The sequence below is a fragment of the Natrix helvetica genome (genome assembly GCF_964273705.1).
Source record: "Natrix helvetica genome assembly, chromosome: 2".
NCBI classification, from domain to species: domain Eukaryota; kingdom Metazoa; phylum Chordata; class Lepidosauria; order Squamata; family Natricidae; genus Natrix; species Natrix helvetica.
This window is the reverse complement of record NC_138552.1, coordinates 260,375,132-260,390,825: the sequence shown is the minus strand read 5'-3', so window position 1 is coordinate 260,390,825 and position 15,694 is coordinate 260,375,132. Positions and strand designations below refer to the sequence as shown.

The 15,694-nt window shown below is 40.9% G+C and overlaps 1 protein-coding gene across 2 annotated transcripts in view; it reads left to right on the top strand.

Annotated features, from left to right (window-relative positions):
• The window catches only part of PNPT1 (polyribonucleotide nucleotidyltransferase 1), a 35,367-nt gene extending 24,805 nt beyond the window's left edge, over nucleotides 1-10,562 (top strand). For both annotated transcript variants that reach the window (XM_081943095.1, XM_081943096.1), the window contains exons 22-28: nucleotides 1,434-1,517; nucleotides 2,495-2,578; nucleotides 2,671-2,777; nucleotides 3,459-3,514; nucleotides 6,157-6,235; nucleotides 6,838-6,885; nucleotides 10,288-10,562. In XM_081943095.1, the coding sequence (XP_081799221.1) occupies nucleotides 1,434-1,517; nucleotides 2,495-2,578; nucleotides 2,671-2,777; nucleotides 3,459-3,514; nucleotides 6,157-6,235; nucleotides 6,838-6,885; nucleotides 10,288-10,437 (608 nt within the window). In that variant the 3' untranslated portion in view covers nucleotides 10,438-10,562. The remainder of the gene's footprint in view (nucleotides 1-1,433; nucleotides 1,518-2,494; nucleotides 2,579-2,670; nucleotides 2,778-3,458; nucleotides 3,515-6,156; nucleotides 6,236-6,837; nucleotides 6,886-10,287) is intronic.
• The last annotated feature ends 5,132 nt before the right edge of the window (nucleotides 10,563-15,694 follow it).

Here is a 15,694-nt window from a genome sequence, read left to right as displayed (position 1 = left end):
TTTTTATTATGGATATATTAAGTTTTTAGGTTGGTTCTTGGAATAAAAATTCAGTCACATTTGGCTGTACAGAACGTCACTTAAGACAATGACAGTATTTTCTGCAAGTAAAATTAAATACCGTATTTTTCGGACTATAAGATGTTCCGGACTATAAAACGCACTTAGCTTTTGGAGAGGAAAACGAGAAAAAAAATCTGCCTCTGCCTCCCAGCATTTGCCTTGCAGCAAACAGCCTGGTTAGCTTCAGCACAGTCTGATTTAGCATGAGCATCTGATTGGCGGTTGGATCTGCCTTCCGGAGTACCTCCTATCAGGTGTTCCAAGCTGTGGGGATAGCTACTGCCCATCACTATCTCCATGCGCCCCATTTTCGGCCTGTACTAGACGGTGGTGATTGCTGCTGCCACCTGGAAAGGGCTGAAAACAGCGCATGTGGAGGCCGAAAATGGGATGCGCAGCGGTGGCAATCCCTGCAGCCTCAGGAGGCAGATCCAACCGCCAATCAGCTGCTGGTGCTAAATCAGGCTGTGCTGAAGCTGACTAGGCTGTTTGCTGCAAGGAGGCAATCTGTGAAGCAGAGGTCGGCAAGAGGGGGTCAGTAGATGAGTGGGGCTTTGGCAACATTCGCTCTATAAGACACACAGACATTTCCACCCACTTTTTGGGGGGCGAAGGGGAGAAGTGCATCTTATACACCGAAAAATACAGTACATTTCCTTGGTATTCTTCTTCTTTAGGAATAAAATAAAAAGCATGTTAAATGCACAGTCCATTGCTGTTGTAGAAACAATGATAAACAAGGAACTTTGCTAATTTTTAGGTTGAAAAGCAAAGAAATTTAAAGGGGCCAATACTTTTTAATATTTTAACAGGTATATTATTTGGTTTAAAACTAACTAATCAGTGGGACTGTGATTAAAAAAATCTTTGGAAATATTTTGTTTTGAATGAACTCAGATTAGTTCCATCTCTATTATCATTCTGGAAGTCCCCAACCCCTAGTTCTGCTACTAGGCCTGGGGGAGGTCTCATGGAGCCGGAGATGTTTTTAAATCATGATTGAGCTTTTATTCTGCTTTCTAGTCCATTGACTTAACCACTGGATGAAACTGACTCTCATGAATATTTTCTACCAGTGGAAATGTAGAGGGCTTCCATGATGCACTGGAAATAGTACAGAAAGCTATAAAAAAGATTTGTTCTTATACTAATTCCTTATAAAGTTCTAGACTGGAAATAACATTGCTTTTAACTTAATAGAACAGCTGATTGAAAGTTTCTCAAACCCTTGTGGTGGTGAAATGCTGGAAAGGATTTGCTTGATTAGTCATATTTAAAAAGAAAGGCAGAACACAAACAGTATTTTTAATGAAAAAGTTAAATTTTATATGTTGTGTATTTAAACTAAAATGTTATTCATTTTTCTCTAGTTGCAAAGAAAGAGATCTTGCAAATAATGAACAAAGTAATTGCAAAACCTAGACCAAGCAGGAAAGAGAATGGACCACTTACAGGTAGTGACCTATATTTTTAACTGGCGTGACTTTTTTGAGTTATGGTTTACATTCCAGCCATTCAGTTTCATATATGATCTGCAGACGTTGCTAAATCATATAGTATCAATAAAACCAGAATCTGTTAAAGAAGGGCATTTATCATGGATACCACAACATGTTTGTCTTGAGGGAAAATGGAAAAATATTTAAGGGAATTTAAATTTAATAAAGTTTAAAAAATCAAATTAAAAAAATTAAAGGAAAGCAGAGAGAGAAAGAAGCAAGGGGGGAAAACAGGTACTACTTTTACCAACTTTTGGTGTCAAGTATAAAAATTGATTCAATATAAATTTTCTAATCCTGTTTTAAATTTGTTTTTTTAATAACAGTTCTGCCTTTAATGCAATGCGGCAGTTTTTATTGATTACAAGCAGCACTGTTAGTAATTACTCTGCATTGCTCTAAAAACGTTTAGAAATAGATGCTTGCCCTCAAAAAATCACAATAGCAATATTTGTAGAAGGTTTTGTAAATAATTAGTAAATGTTGTATCTATGTGAGTATTTTTTTCCCTTTTAGACTCCTAGTGAACCACATTCACATAAAATCTATGGGAAACATTTTTGTTAATCTGTTAATTTTATTTAGCAAATGTGTTCATTAATATAACTGACAAAGGATAGTATCTGTTTTTCATTTATTCTTTCTTTGTTCTTGATAATTATCCAAACCTCTGCAGATTTGGAGTGGATATAATAGTGCTGTAAGAGAAATTCTTTAATATTATCTCCTCTTTTATCAACCCCTGTGTCCTGTGAGCAAAATACAGTTTTTAGGACATTCTCATTGGTCAAATGAACGAGATTTATTTAGATTTCTAAATACAAGCATGCTGTTATATACAACTCTTCTGAAAGGCAAAATGAACAAATTAAAGTCAACCCCTAAATCCTAGTGTTACACTGTCTTCATATCTCGAATTTTGTTCATTTCAGAAACTATTCAGGTACCAATGGCAAAAAGAGCAAGATTTCTTGGACCAGGAGGTTATAATTTAAAGAAACTTCAAGCTGAAACAGGTAAATTCTGTTTTAAATTGTTTATTTCCCACATTTTTTTAAAACTAATACAATAGATGAAATACTAATTGTGCCCTGCTTTTATTCCATAGGAGTAACTGTTAGCCAAGTAGATGAAGATACTTTTTCCATATTTGCTCCAGTACCAGAAGCAATGTATGAAGCAAAAGAATTTATTAATGAAATATGCAAAGATGACGTAAGAGCCTTTTTGATATCTTTAGCTTTATTATTCATAATAATTTTCTAAAATTATCAGACGTTTGGAGTCTGTTTCATTTACATTTCCTATCCCAAGTCCTCTCAGCCTGGACAAGTTTTATAGATTTAAATAAAATATAACTTACAATCACAATTGAGCCCAAAATTTATGTTACTAAGAAAATATTTTTTTAAGTGAGTTTTGCCCAATTTTACGACCTTTCTTGCCAGGTTTGTTAAGTGAATCTGGTTTCCCCACTGACTTTGCTTGTCAGAAGGTCAAAAGGGGGGATCACACGACCCTGGGACACTGCAGCCATCATAAATACAAGTCAGTTGCCAAGGATCTGAATTTTGATCATATCACCATGGGGATGTTGCAATGATCATAAATGTGAAAAATGGTCATAAATCACTTTTTTCAGTGCTGTTGTATCTTCGAACTATCACTAAATGAACTGCTGTAAGTCAAGGACTACCTGTATTTGATTTCCAAAGTACTATATTGAATGAATTTTAATATTTAATATTTTAATATTTTCTTTGAATAGTAGGTCCATGCCATATTACATGTTTTTAAAAAGCTATTCCAAAAATTCCTTGGCTTTTGCAAGGATGTTCTTGTTCTTCGCATATATTTATGTCTTTTACTCATGCGACTCTTTCTTTGTATTTATAGCAAGATTATCAGTTGGAATTTGGAGCTATTTATACAGCAACAATAACTGAATTAAGGTAAACAAAAGTATCTTGTGAAGTTGATCAGATAGTATTTCTGCATATGGATGAATGTGTGTTCTCTCTCTCTCTCTCTCTCTCTCTCACACACACACACACACACACACACACACACACACCATATAGATTTACTGCATACTCACAATCTTTATTTAAAAAAAAAATATTTCAGCATTTTTATTATTTATTTATTTATTTATTTTATTGAACTTATTAGTCGCCCCCTCTCCCCACAGGGACTCGGGGCGACGTACAGAGCAATAATCAAGATAGCACCATAAAATCGTGCAGAGGAGGTAAAAATAAGTCCATAAATAAGCATACTTACAAAGTTTAAAACCCCAAAAATATTAAAAACAAAATTTCCCATTGTAAAATGACCTGGGGTGGCAAGATAGTAACGTTATGCCAGGCCGGCTTGACAAAACAGGTAGGTCTTCAGCTTCATACGGAAGGAGCGAAGATCGGTTGTTGTCCGGATGTCTGGGGGGAGGTCATTCCAAAGGGTAGGGCCCACCACAGAGAAGGCCCTACTCCTGGGCACCGTCCCCAGGCACTCTCTAGAGGACGGCACCCGGAGTAGCCCCTCCCTGTGTGAGCGAGTGGGTCGCAGGGATGTATGGGGCAGGACGCGATCCCGCAGGTAACTAGGCCCTGTGCCATGGAGCGCTTTGAAGATGGTAACCAGTACCTTGAAGCGCACCCGGTAGGCCACAGGAAGCCAGTGCAGCTCGCGCAGGATAGGTGTTATATGGGAGAATCTCGATCTCCCCATAATAACCCGCGCGGCTGCATTCTGGACCAACTGCAGTCTCCGGGCGCACCTCAAGGGGAGCCCCATGTAGAGAGCGTTACAGTAGTCCAGGCGGGACGTCACCAGCGCGTGAGTGACTGTGCGCAAGGCCTCCCGGTCCAAAAGGGGCCGCAACTGGCGCACGAGGCGAACCTGGAGGAACGCCCCCCTTGCCACGGTCGCCACGTGATCTTCTAAGGTCAGCCGATCGTCAAGGAGGACGCCCAAGTTGCGCGCCCCTTCCACCGGGGCTAATTGCTCATCCCCGATGGTCAGCGATGGAATATGCTGATTGAATCGGGAAGCCGGGAACCACAGCCACTCTGTCTTGGAGGGGTTGAGCCTGAGCCTGCTGTCATCCATCCAGACCCGTACGGCTTCCAGACATCGGGTCATCACTTCGACAGCCTCGTTGGGGTGGTTTGGGGTGGAAATGTACAACTGAGTATCATCAGCGTACAGATGGTAACTCACCCCAAAACCACGGATGATCTCGCCCAGCGGCTTCATATATATGTTGAACAAGAGAGGCGAGAGAATCGACCCCTGTGGGACCCCACAAATGAGGGGCCTTGCGGTCGACCTCTGCTCCCCCGTCAACACACATTGCGTCCGGCCAGAGAGGTAGGAGTGGAACCACCGTAGCACGGTGCCTCCAATCCCCAACCCCTCCAGCCGGCGCAATAGGATACCATGGTCGATGGTATCGAAGGCCGCCGAGAGATCTAATAGAACAAGGATGGAGGAACAACCCTCATCCTTTGCCTTCCAGAGATCATCCACCAACGCGACCAAGGCCATAACCATCTAGGCTATTTCTTAAGTATTGAGAAAATTCTGAAGCAAACCAGTCTAGTATTCTAATTTTGTTAAGGAGGAAAAATATTAATATCAATATTAGTTGGAGGGATTATTAAGAAACAGGCAGTAATGTAAAAACTGAAATGAAGAAGTGAGGAAACGATGGGTTAATACCTTAAATAAGGCATTAATCTAAAATCTTTCAGTTTATGCAACTCCTTGCTCAACAACTTATGTGTATGTTTTTAAAGGGAATTTTAATCTTTTCAATTAAATAGAAATAACATAAATAATGGAAGGCAAAGATGCACACTATCACAACCTTATCCCAAACTCTTAATTGTGCTTTAATACTGAATCATTTGATTCTCTGAGAGTTTTGTTAGGCCTTTGTGTGTGAACTGATACAATAAAAGACTGAATATGTGGTTGATAAGGACTTCCCTGTTTCTCTTCCAAAAATAAGAAAAGGTGATGATCTTACAAATATTTTTTTCTTTCTTTCAGTGAAGAGAACGCAACTGTGTAACAATTTTTGACAATATTTACAAAGTTCAGTTGAGGAAGGATTATAAAATACTTTTTAAAGTTAAATAATTTATAACATGCACTCAGTCAGATAAAATAAGGTTCTTTATTTAAACAAAATGTTGATGCAAAGAGGGAATAAGGTCAGTGTTGCCTAACAAGCAAGTAGCCCACCACCTCTGCACAAATACACAGGATGCAGATGAGATGCTAGGCCTTCCCCATATTAGGCCTGGTGCTCTAGGATACCTTTGCCCTAGAGTTCCATTCAGCTACCTCCCACCTTGGCAGCTGGTGAAAATGGTAGTCTTTCATTGGACTTTTTGCCCTAATTGATTGTGACTGGGTATAATTTTCAATGAATGCATTTTATTATATTTGTTTTTCTATTATATGTTTTCTTTATGCTATATTATTTGATTTTAAATCCTTAATTGATTGAAGAGGTGTACAGATATTGCAAAATAAATAAAAATAATAATGAAATAAATGTTCTTTTCTTTTTTAAAAAATGCAGAGATGCTGGGGTGATGGTAAAATTATACCCAAACATGAGTCCTGTTCTACTTCACAATTCGCAGTTGGATCAAAGAAAGGTGCTTTTTTATTTTTCTGTTCTGTTCATATAACACTATTGTTCAGTAACTTACCATTTGTCGTTTGTGGTGTTTCCATAGAAGGCCCGGGTTTATGATGGGGCACCAAGTAGAGGTGTATGCAGAGGTGGGTTGCTCCTGGTTTGGCCCAGTTTACAGAACCGGCAGTGACCCAGGCTGGCCACGCCCCCGAACCGGTTCCTTGGTCTATATTGGCATTGCTGCCATCTTGTTTATTACCATTCAATAGTTTTCGCGCATGCGCACAACCATCATCAGTGAACTGTGCATGTGCAAGCAACATGCAGTCCAACAAACTGGTACTGGTTCGCATAGGAACCCACCCCTGGGCATATGTCTGCTATTAGAAGTCACTTTACATAGACTTCTAAAATATGTTTCTCTTATATTGAACAATATTGTTGAAACATTCTGTGTACCTGCTGATTCTCTCAGTTGTTAATATAGAGTAAAAGGGCATTGGAAATTTTAGAAATAATTCATAAGACAAGTAAATTTTATAGAAATTATTGTATATGCTGTTGTACTGAAAGCAATCTGAAGCTATGGGACAACTATAATGAGATGATATTTTGTTCTAGATTAAGCATCCTAGTGCTATTGGATTACAAATCGGTCAAGAAATCCAGGTAACTTGTTAAATCTTTATTATATGTGGTTGGAAATGATAATTACTATATATCTGTGATGGCGAACCCACAGGTGGCATGCGGAGGCCTCTCTGCTGGCATGCGAGCTGTTGCCCCAGCTCAGCTCCACCATGCATGTGCAAGGACTTCCCGCTGGCCAGCTGATTTTTGGGTCTCTGCCGCGCATGTGGGAAACACAGATGCATGCGTGGGAGGCGCCATTTTTGGTTGCAGGAGGCTCCAGGGAGGCCTGCTAGGCCCAAAACGGGCCACAGAGGGTGCAGCACGTGCCCCATTTTTGGTCCCAGGAGGCTTCAGGTAGGCCTGCTGGGCCCAAAATGGCCTGCAAAGGGGGGGGGTTGCGCGTGCATGCACAGGGGGAGCATGTGGGGTTGCATGTGCATGCACAGGCAGTGGAGCATGCGGGGGGTCATGTGCACATGCATGGGGCAGTGCTGCGTGGAGGGGTCACGTGTGTATGCATTGCATTATGGGTGTATGTATGTGTGCTATGTGCGCATGCTGCTTTCGGCACACAAGGACAAAAGGGTTAGCCATTACTGCTATATATGCTTAACTACAGACAAATTCTCCTCCAAGAACTATTACTTTCACTGTAGTTCAGAACGCTGGGAAATACACTTCAGATCATAAACTTGTTACATTTCATGCGTATGTGGGTGTGGGTGTAATCCTATTTTTAAATTTTTTTTAGCTGCTTTAAGCATTCACCAGAGTAAAAAGGTGCGGTATAATAAGGAATTCTTTAAGTGGTAATATATTGTTATCATACTCAATCTTGATAGTAAAATTAATAATATGATCAAGATTTTAATGTAGCTACCGTGTTTCCCTGAAAATAAGACAGGGTCTTATTTTATTTTGACCCACAGAATATGGCCTTGGTCTTATTATTGGGGGTGGGGCGGTCTTATTTGCACCGGCTGAGCAGCTGGCCGGCACTGCTCTGATGTGTCCTGTCACCACCCTGCGTCGGGTTGGGCTTTCTTTGCAAGGGGGACAATCTGGGGAGTGAGAGAGTTAGGAAGCCTGGGTTGGCGTGGGGCAGTTTCTGCAGTGAAGCGTCTGATTCATCCCCAGGGGTGAGCATTTTGCCTCCTCTCTGCCCCGGCTTGGAAGCTGCAGAGGAAGCCTACCATGCCTGGTGAGGGGGGGAGAAGAGACGACAAGAGAAGCCACGTCTCGCTCCACACCTCACTTCTCCTCCACCCCACCTGCCACCCCTCTCGCTAAAGAGACGGTGGGGAAGGAAAGCAGCCTGGATTCTGTTAGCATTGGGGCGGGGTGGGAGGAGTTGGCTACAAGACACGTGTCCTACCCAAGACTTGCAGCTCCCTCATGTTTCTCGCTGGTTTGTCCAGGGAAGCACCCTGTAAAAAAAAATCTCGCGAGTTCAACTTCCCTGGACAAAACAGCAAGGAACACGACGGAGCTGCAAGTCTCGGGTAGGATGCATGTCTCGCAGCCCAACTCCTCCCACCCTGCCCCACTGCTAACAGAATCCAGGCTGCTTCCCTTCCCCACCATCTTTTTAGCGAGATGGGGGGCAGGTGGGGTGGGGGAGAGGCGAGATGTGTGGAGCGAGACTTGGCTCCTCTTGCTGTCACTTCTCCCTCCCCTCCCCGGGCATAGCAGGTTTCCTCTGCAGTTTCCAAGCCAGGGCAGAGAGATGACGAAGGGTGAAACGTTCACCCCTGGGGATGAATCAGATGCTTCACTGGAGAAACCGACCCACGCCAGCCCAGGCTTCCTAAATCTCTTGCTCCCCAGATTCTCTGCCTTGCAAAGAAAGCCCAACCAGATGCAAACGCCGCCTCCAGCCACCTCTTCATCCTGGTGAAAGTACGTTTTGAAAGGATGATCTGCAAGGGGGGGGGATTTCCTGCACATTGGCAGCGGTGTCTCCTCACAGGGCTTCTCCCAATGTCCCAGCTGCGAAGCAACATCCCGTAAAGGAAGGCATGGAAATCCATACAACTGGGGATATCAGAAGAAGCCTTGTGAGAAGACGCCGCTGCCAATGTGCAGGAAATCTCCTCCCCCTCCCCCTTCAGATAGTCTTGTGGGCTGACTGGAGAAGTCTTCAATGAAGTTCGCTCTGTCTGTGTCTCTGCAGGCAGCAGTGTCGGCAGCATCTCCTCGCAGGTCTCATTCTTCCTTCTTTTTGGCTGATTCTCAAATATTTTCAAACAAAACACTGCCAAGAGAGGGAAGTATCTTTTCTCCCTTCCTTGCCAAACTTTGCGTGTAGGCGTAACGTTTCACAAAGCTCCTTAATCCGTGACTGCTGGCTCCCTCAGTGTTGTTTATACACATACCGACATACCCACCCTTCCTGGTAATGCCGTTTCCCACTCCCAAGATTCCGTTTCCAAGGAAAGAAGAGTGCTGGGGCCACACTGGACATCCCCTGCCCTGACTACTGTCAGCCTCAACTTTACTCCTGAAACCCTGCGGGCCACTTCTCTGCTTGAGCTCAGCCGAAGGAGGAGCTGAGGGCAAGGGCGAGATGAAGCTGATTGCTTCCCCTTTGCCTCCTCTCCCAAAAGCAGTCTCGGGCGTAGCCACTTTGGCAGCAGTAGACTCAAGCCGGCCTTCCGAAGGGTACTGTAGCAGCAGCTATCCACAATTTTTTTACCCTTATTTTGTCCCGATCCATGTGGCTCACTGGGCCACTTGGGTCAGGACGAAATAATGATAAAAAAATTGTGGATAACTGCTGCTACAGTACCCTTCAAAAGACCGGTGCAAGGCGCGTGGAGTGCATCACTTGGCCTCCTGCTGCTTTTGTTGCCGTAATCAATGGAAAAAGCAGCCGCACTTGCTGGACACCATGGCCTGAGCAGCACCCGCAAATCAGCTGTTTTTTGAATGGCAGCCAGATCGGCTCAACTGATCCAATTAAGGAGCCAAGAAGCGCTGACATGACCAGGGAAGGGAAGGGCTTCCTCCTGTACTTGCCACGGCACCCTTTCACTAGGGCTTATTTTCGGGGGAGGGCGTATATTTACACCCACCTCAATAACCAGGCAAAAACAAGGACACATTATTAGCAGGACATGTCGTATTTTCAGGGAAACACGGTATTGTGCTATATTTAGGAAGATCTGATTTCACAAATTTAATACCTCAATATGCCAGTGGAAATCTTTGTGAATAGATGCAACACGTCATTTGAAGAGGGGAAAATATTACTTGTACTGAAATGTTAAATAATTGCTGATAGTTCCCTTATTTTTATTTGTTTAAAAGATTTTAAAGATGTTAGGTTAATACTTTAATTTAGAATTCTATATATCATTAATTCTTAAAAAAATATTTTTTTCACTAAAAAAAACTAAACTCTATCCTGAGCTCAATCTCATTTCCTTCTATGAACAGGTGAAATACTTTGGACGTGATCCAACCGATGGAAGAATGAGGCTTTCACGAAAAGTACTTCAGGCTCCAGCTACATCTGTTGTTAAAACACTGAATGACAAAAGTATACTAATAGGAAGTGCAGTTCATGAGTCTGCCAATTCAGCATAGCACAAGAATCCTTCTGAAGGAGTAGAACTGTTCTCTTCGATAGAGACTGAGTAATTACTGGTAATATATACAGGTTTCTGTATGCCCATATACATGTTAAATTTCATAAAAATATGATTGAATACGAGATCATTTTCCCTTGTGTTTAATGCCTTTGGAGTTCTTTCGAAAAATAAGAGTTCATAACCCTTTGTACATTTGTCTAAAAGTTGACAGACATTTTCAAATGAATAGAATGACTGTTTCCAAAAGTATACAATACCATTCAAATATCTATTTAAAACCTTATTTCTAGGCTAACAAGACATTTCACATGCATAGGCTGTTTTCCTATATATGTATAAATCTGTATTATTACATTTATGTAATATATGTCCCCAGAAATAATTTTAATGGAAGAACAATCATGGTGAAGAATATGCTTCCAAACATACAAATGCAACACCTGCCTGTAACACATTTTTGAACATTTGCTTTTTCTAATCACAGGAAAGAAAGTACATTATCTCAAACTGTGAATTTTAACAAGCAAATAAAAGTGGTTAGCAGCTGTTATTGACAATAAATACTTCTTTGTGGAATTATAGAATCTACCAATACTTTTAAAATGGAAAATACCTTCATTCTATATAGTTTATCTTTGGTTCTACCACCACAAGAAAAGTCATTTGATATTATGTGCCATCAATTTCAACTGTTATCTACTACATAGATAGATTTTCTCCAATCACAATCTGCTCCTAAAATGATCTTCATCTTCTCTTTCCTACCATTTTCCCCAACTTTAGAGCCTTTGCCAAAGAGCTAAGTGTTTGCATGTAAAGTAAGATAATTTGAGCCTTGCAATTTTACCATGGACTATCTCAATATAATTATTCAGTATAAGGAGATAAAAAACAAATGCCAAAATCTTACAAAAAAACCAATGTGTACATACAATTTTTATTATATGTAATATTTCATTAATGGGGGGGGGGGGTTTAGAGGAATATAAATGTAATATGAATATGCAGACTTTTATTTTGCTATTTTGAGCTATTAAAGATATGTACATTTGTTCACATTCTTATGGTTTTTTTTGTTTTGTTTTTTAATTAATAAAAATTGTTGAAAGAAAAACAAACTGTTTTGGCAAAAAGTGAAACAAATACAACAAAGAATAATACAAAGAATAAACAATTACACTTCTATATATGCTAACTGAATGCAAATGTTCCAAGTATTTTCTAATATATTTATAAAGCTCTATATATTTTGTATACATGAGACCCATATTTCCTTATACTCATCTATACAAAATCTACATATATAGGCAATCTGCTCATAAATAGTAAGGGCAATCAGGTCTAATCCATTCAGTAAATGGAGCCATATTTTTATCTTTCTAATGCTGCAATATCAACATTTTAGTCATAATAAGGATATAGAATCCATTTATATTGTTTGTCAAATTCCATGTATTAGGTAATATAATTTAGAAGAATATACTCTAAAAATTTTAGCTTTTGTTGCATAGTCATGTAATATTTTTCCCCAAAATTAAGTATAGAAACATTTCTTTTTAAAAATCCTTATTACATATCCAACAAAATGCGGTTTTTGACACTTTTTCTGTATGAACATAATGGAATCAAATAATATTTTTGTTGTGTAAATTGTAATTTGAGGTCCATTGACACTCTTGTTATAGAAGTTAAAACACTCTTCCATAATATAGGAACCTCAAGTTCTTTATTCTGTTTATTTCTTAACATCTGCATGTCAAATTGATTTACGATAACAAATAGGTATAAAAATAAGTTTTTTAGTTTTAAAGAATTGGATTAGTTTAGTATCTCAAGTGACTCAGAGGCTGAGATACTTTCAGATTTTTTATAATATCTAGTGTCTCTGAAAGCCTTTATGCTAGCATTTCCAAAACAAGTACCTTATACACATCATTTGTAGAAACTTTTTCTACATTTTAAAATATGAAGTACAGACCAAAGAAACTACAAATGTTATTTGCTGATATACAAAGTGCTATATTTACTCTTCTCATCTGATCCATAGTTGAAGTTATCATGAGCTTATACTAATAATAGGCTTTGCTTTGCTTGATTTATGACTGGGAATTGGTGGTGTTGCCTTGATATTCTTCTGAAAATAATTCAAAATTTACTTTAGCATGTAAAACTGAAGGATTTTAGTTCTATGACACTTAATAATTAAGAGTCTTACCCTAGTAATGCAAGATTATTTGACATGTCAGGGTCTTAAGTAAATAGTTCAGAACTTTGCATCTATTCCAGCTAATACTGATGTATTAGGCCTATACATACCTTGGCAACAAGACAGCAATAAAATTCCCTTTTATGTTCAGAGTAAGTGACGTGTTATTCAAATGTGTGAGAATTACTACTTTTGCTGTTATCTTAAAGTATTACCTTGGCAGTTGAGAACTTGCTGCCTTTTTTAAGGATTATTATCTTTCCATCACCTCTTTAAATCTAAAAATTAAATATATCTAAAGCCATTCCTTTTATCATTAAAATTGCAAAGTTTGAATGATTGTCTTAGAGAAAAATATTGCTATATTATCCTCTGTTATACAATGACTCCAAATGTCTGCTTTTCTGACATTCCAGGACCTGGATTAAATATTTTTCCCTTTTCCTTGATACTTTTAATTCAGTGGGAATCATTAGTTTCAGTTAACATACTGCATTTATTTAATATCAGTGACCATTTTAGCCATTTGCAAGCAAATCTCAAAAGTAAACTACCAGTAAGAAACAACTGGACAAAAACAATTAAACCAATTAAAAACATTTAAGTCATTGGCTAAAAGACTGGTCACAGACTTTTAGCCAATGCTTGGTTAAAGTTTCAGGTTTTTTTTAATGTCAATCCCATTATTTTACAATTATCTTGGAAATCTGATTCTACACCATCAGGTTACTGTTGATCCTTACCAACCACAGATTTTTTTTCCATAACAATCTGTCCTTCAGTACTTCGAATAATGTACCCAAAACCGCTGCAATCCACTCCATCCAGAGCAACACCAAAGTTCACCGTCCTAAAGCAACATTGGCAAGCCTTTTGAGCACCAAGTGCCGAAATGGGACTGCATGCAAACCATAAACCAGAAAAGCAGATGATCTTCCAATTTCTGGCATGTGCATGCATGCCAGCCACCTGATCTTCTGGTTTCTGGCGTGCATGCCCATGCAAAGACCAGCTGTCCAGTGTGTATGCGTTGCCTCCACCTTCCCTTTTGGGGGTCGTCACGCCTTTCTGCCTGTCCCCGACTGCTCCCTGGTCCTCGTGGTGGCAGGACATCCCCATTGACAACCCGGTTCTGCATCCCCAGGCAAATAGACAAAATTGGGTGGGGAATACCGCCTCCCTCCACTCTTGGTTTCTGGTGCTTCCGCACATGTGAAGACCACCTGGCCAGCACGCCAGAACCCAGAAGACCAATGGGCGACGGCTCACGTGCCTGGAGAGATGGCTTTGAGTGCCACTTCTGGCATGCATGCCATAGGTTCGAACAAGGCCCTCCCAGCTGCTAGCTCAATCACCTGATGTATGCCCTTCCTGTCTTATTAAAACTCTGTGGGATGGGGTGCAAGATTGGGTCAGGATGGTAGTTAACTCCTTGAAAGAGGGAGTGGTCCCACCAGCTCATAGAGGAAGTGGTGAACCCTTTCCTAAGAGGACATGGCTTGACCCAACCAAGTTGTTTTTGCCCAGTTTTCAATCTTCCCTTCTCAGGGAAGATTGTGAAAACACTGGATGTGTGGCAACTGCAGAGAACCTTGGATGAAGAGGATTATCTAGACCAACGGTCCCCAATCTTTTGGGCACCAGGCACTTCCATGGAGAGAAGTTTTTCTGCAGTCTGGAGGGGGCATGGTTTCGCATGCTGCCTGCATCCCACGGATGGGGCTTTGCTTGTTTGCATGCCACAGCCTGGTGCCGGTCAGTTGGGCACCCCTATACAGACCCCTTTCAATCAGGGTTCAGGTCATGGTTTGGGATTGAGAAGGCAGTGTCTCCATGGATTACCTCTGACTGGAAAGGAATGAAGGTGGTGCTACTGACCTCTCAGCATTTTTACAATACCTTGGTAAATATGCACTGCATTGTTTGGTTGCTGTTGTGGCCCAGCAGGAGCCGTTGCAGCTGCCACCAGACTCCAAGAGTGAGGGTCCCTATGAGTCGGCTCAGGAGGATGTGGAGGACCCTGGACAGGGTTCCGACTCTGAGCAGGGATCTGAGAGTCTGGTCGGCCACCAGAAGGCGCCTGAGGCATGGAGCAGCGGTGAGAGCCAGAGGAGGGGGGCTCCTGATGTCATGCCTTGGAGCAGTGGGGAAGAGTCACGAGACAGTGAATCAGAGATCAACAGGGAGTTCTTGGAAGCCCGTTACCGCTGCGCCCATAGACGCAAGGAGTGTGGGCGTAATTATCGGTGATAAGGGCTCTCAGCTGCTGATCAGTAGACTCCTCTTCAGGCTATAAAAGGGTTGACTGAGCATACGCCCTTTGCAGTAGTCAACAAAGAACTCCTGCAAGAAGTTTTGGTCTGGAAAACGTAGCAAGCTGGATAGCTGCTTTCGTGTCTTGTCTTTGTGAGCTTTGTCGTGGTGGTTTACTGCCACGGAACTTTCTGTCTGTCTGTGAAATAAACCCTGTTACTTTGTATTGTTCCAGACAGTGTTCTGTGTGGGCGAAGGAGGAAGGGGGGGTCAGAACAGGTTGCCACAATATAAAAAAGTTGTTGAGACTCTAGAAAGAAAAAATCAACGACTACAAGATTTCCCAGGTTCCTCCCAACTCTTGTTATTCTATTATTTGATACCATTAGTCACGGCATCCTTCTAGGCCTGTTTCTTAAATTGCTTGCTCTTAATTTTATGCATCATGGCTTAACATACAGTAGTGTTAAACCATGCAGAATTGATAAAATCTGTGGGGCATCAAGACCGTTATTTATGAATTAATTGAAGCTAAAATCCTTAGCAAGTCAGTTCTATCTGAAGGTGAGTCCATCTCCAAAAATTGAAGCTAACGTCTTTATATTCGCTATGCTCCAGCTGTATCAAGTAGCATGTTTTTAAAGGCAGTTGAAGGAAAAGGTTAAGCACAAGTCTTGGGGTAAAATGTAGAATCTTTTTGATGAAAAAAAATACAGTATTATGGCTGATGAGCGCTGGAAGTGGATGGTTTTGTTTCCACGTTCTTAAGAGTATAGTATCGCCTCAAGTAGTC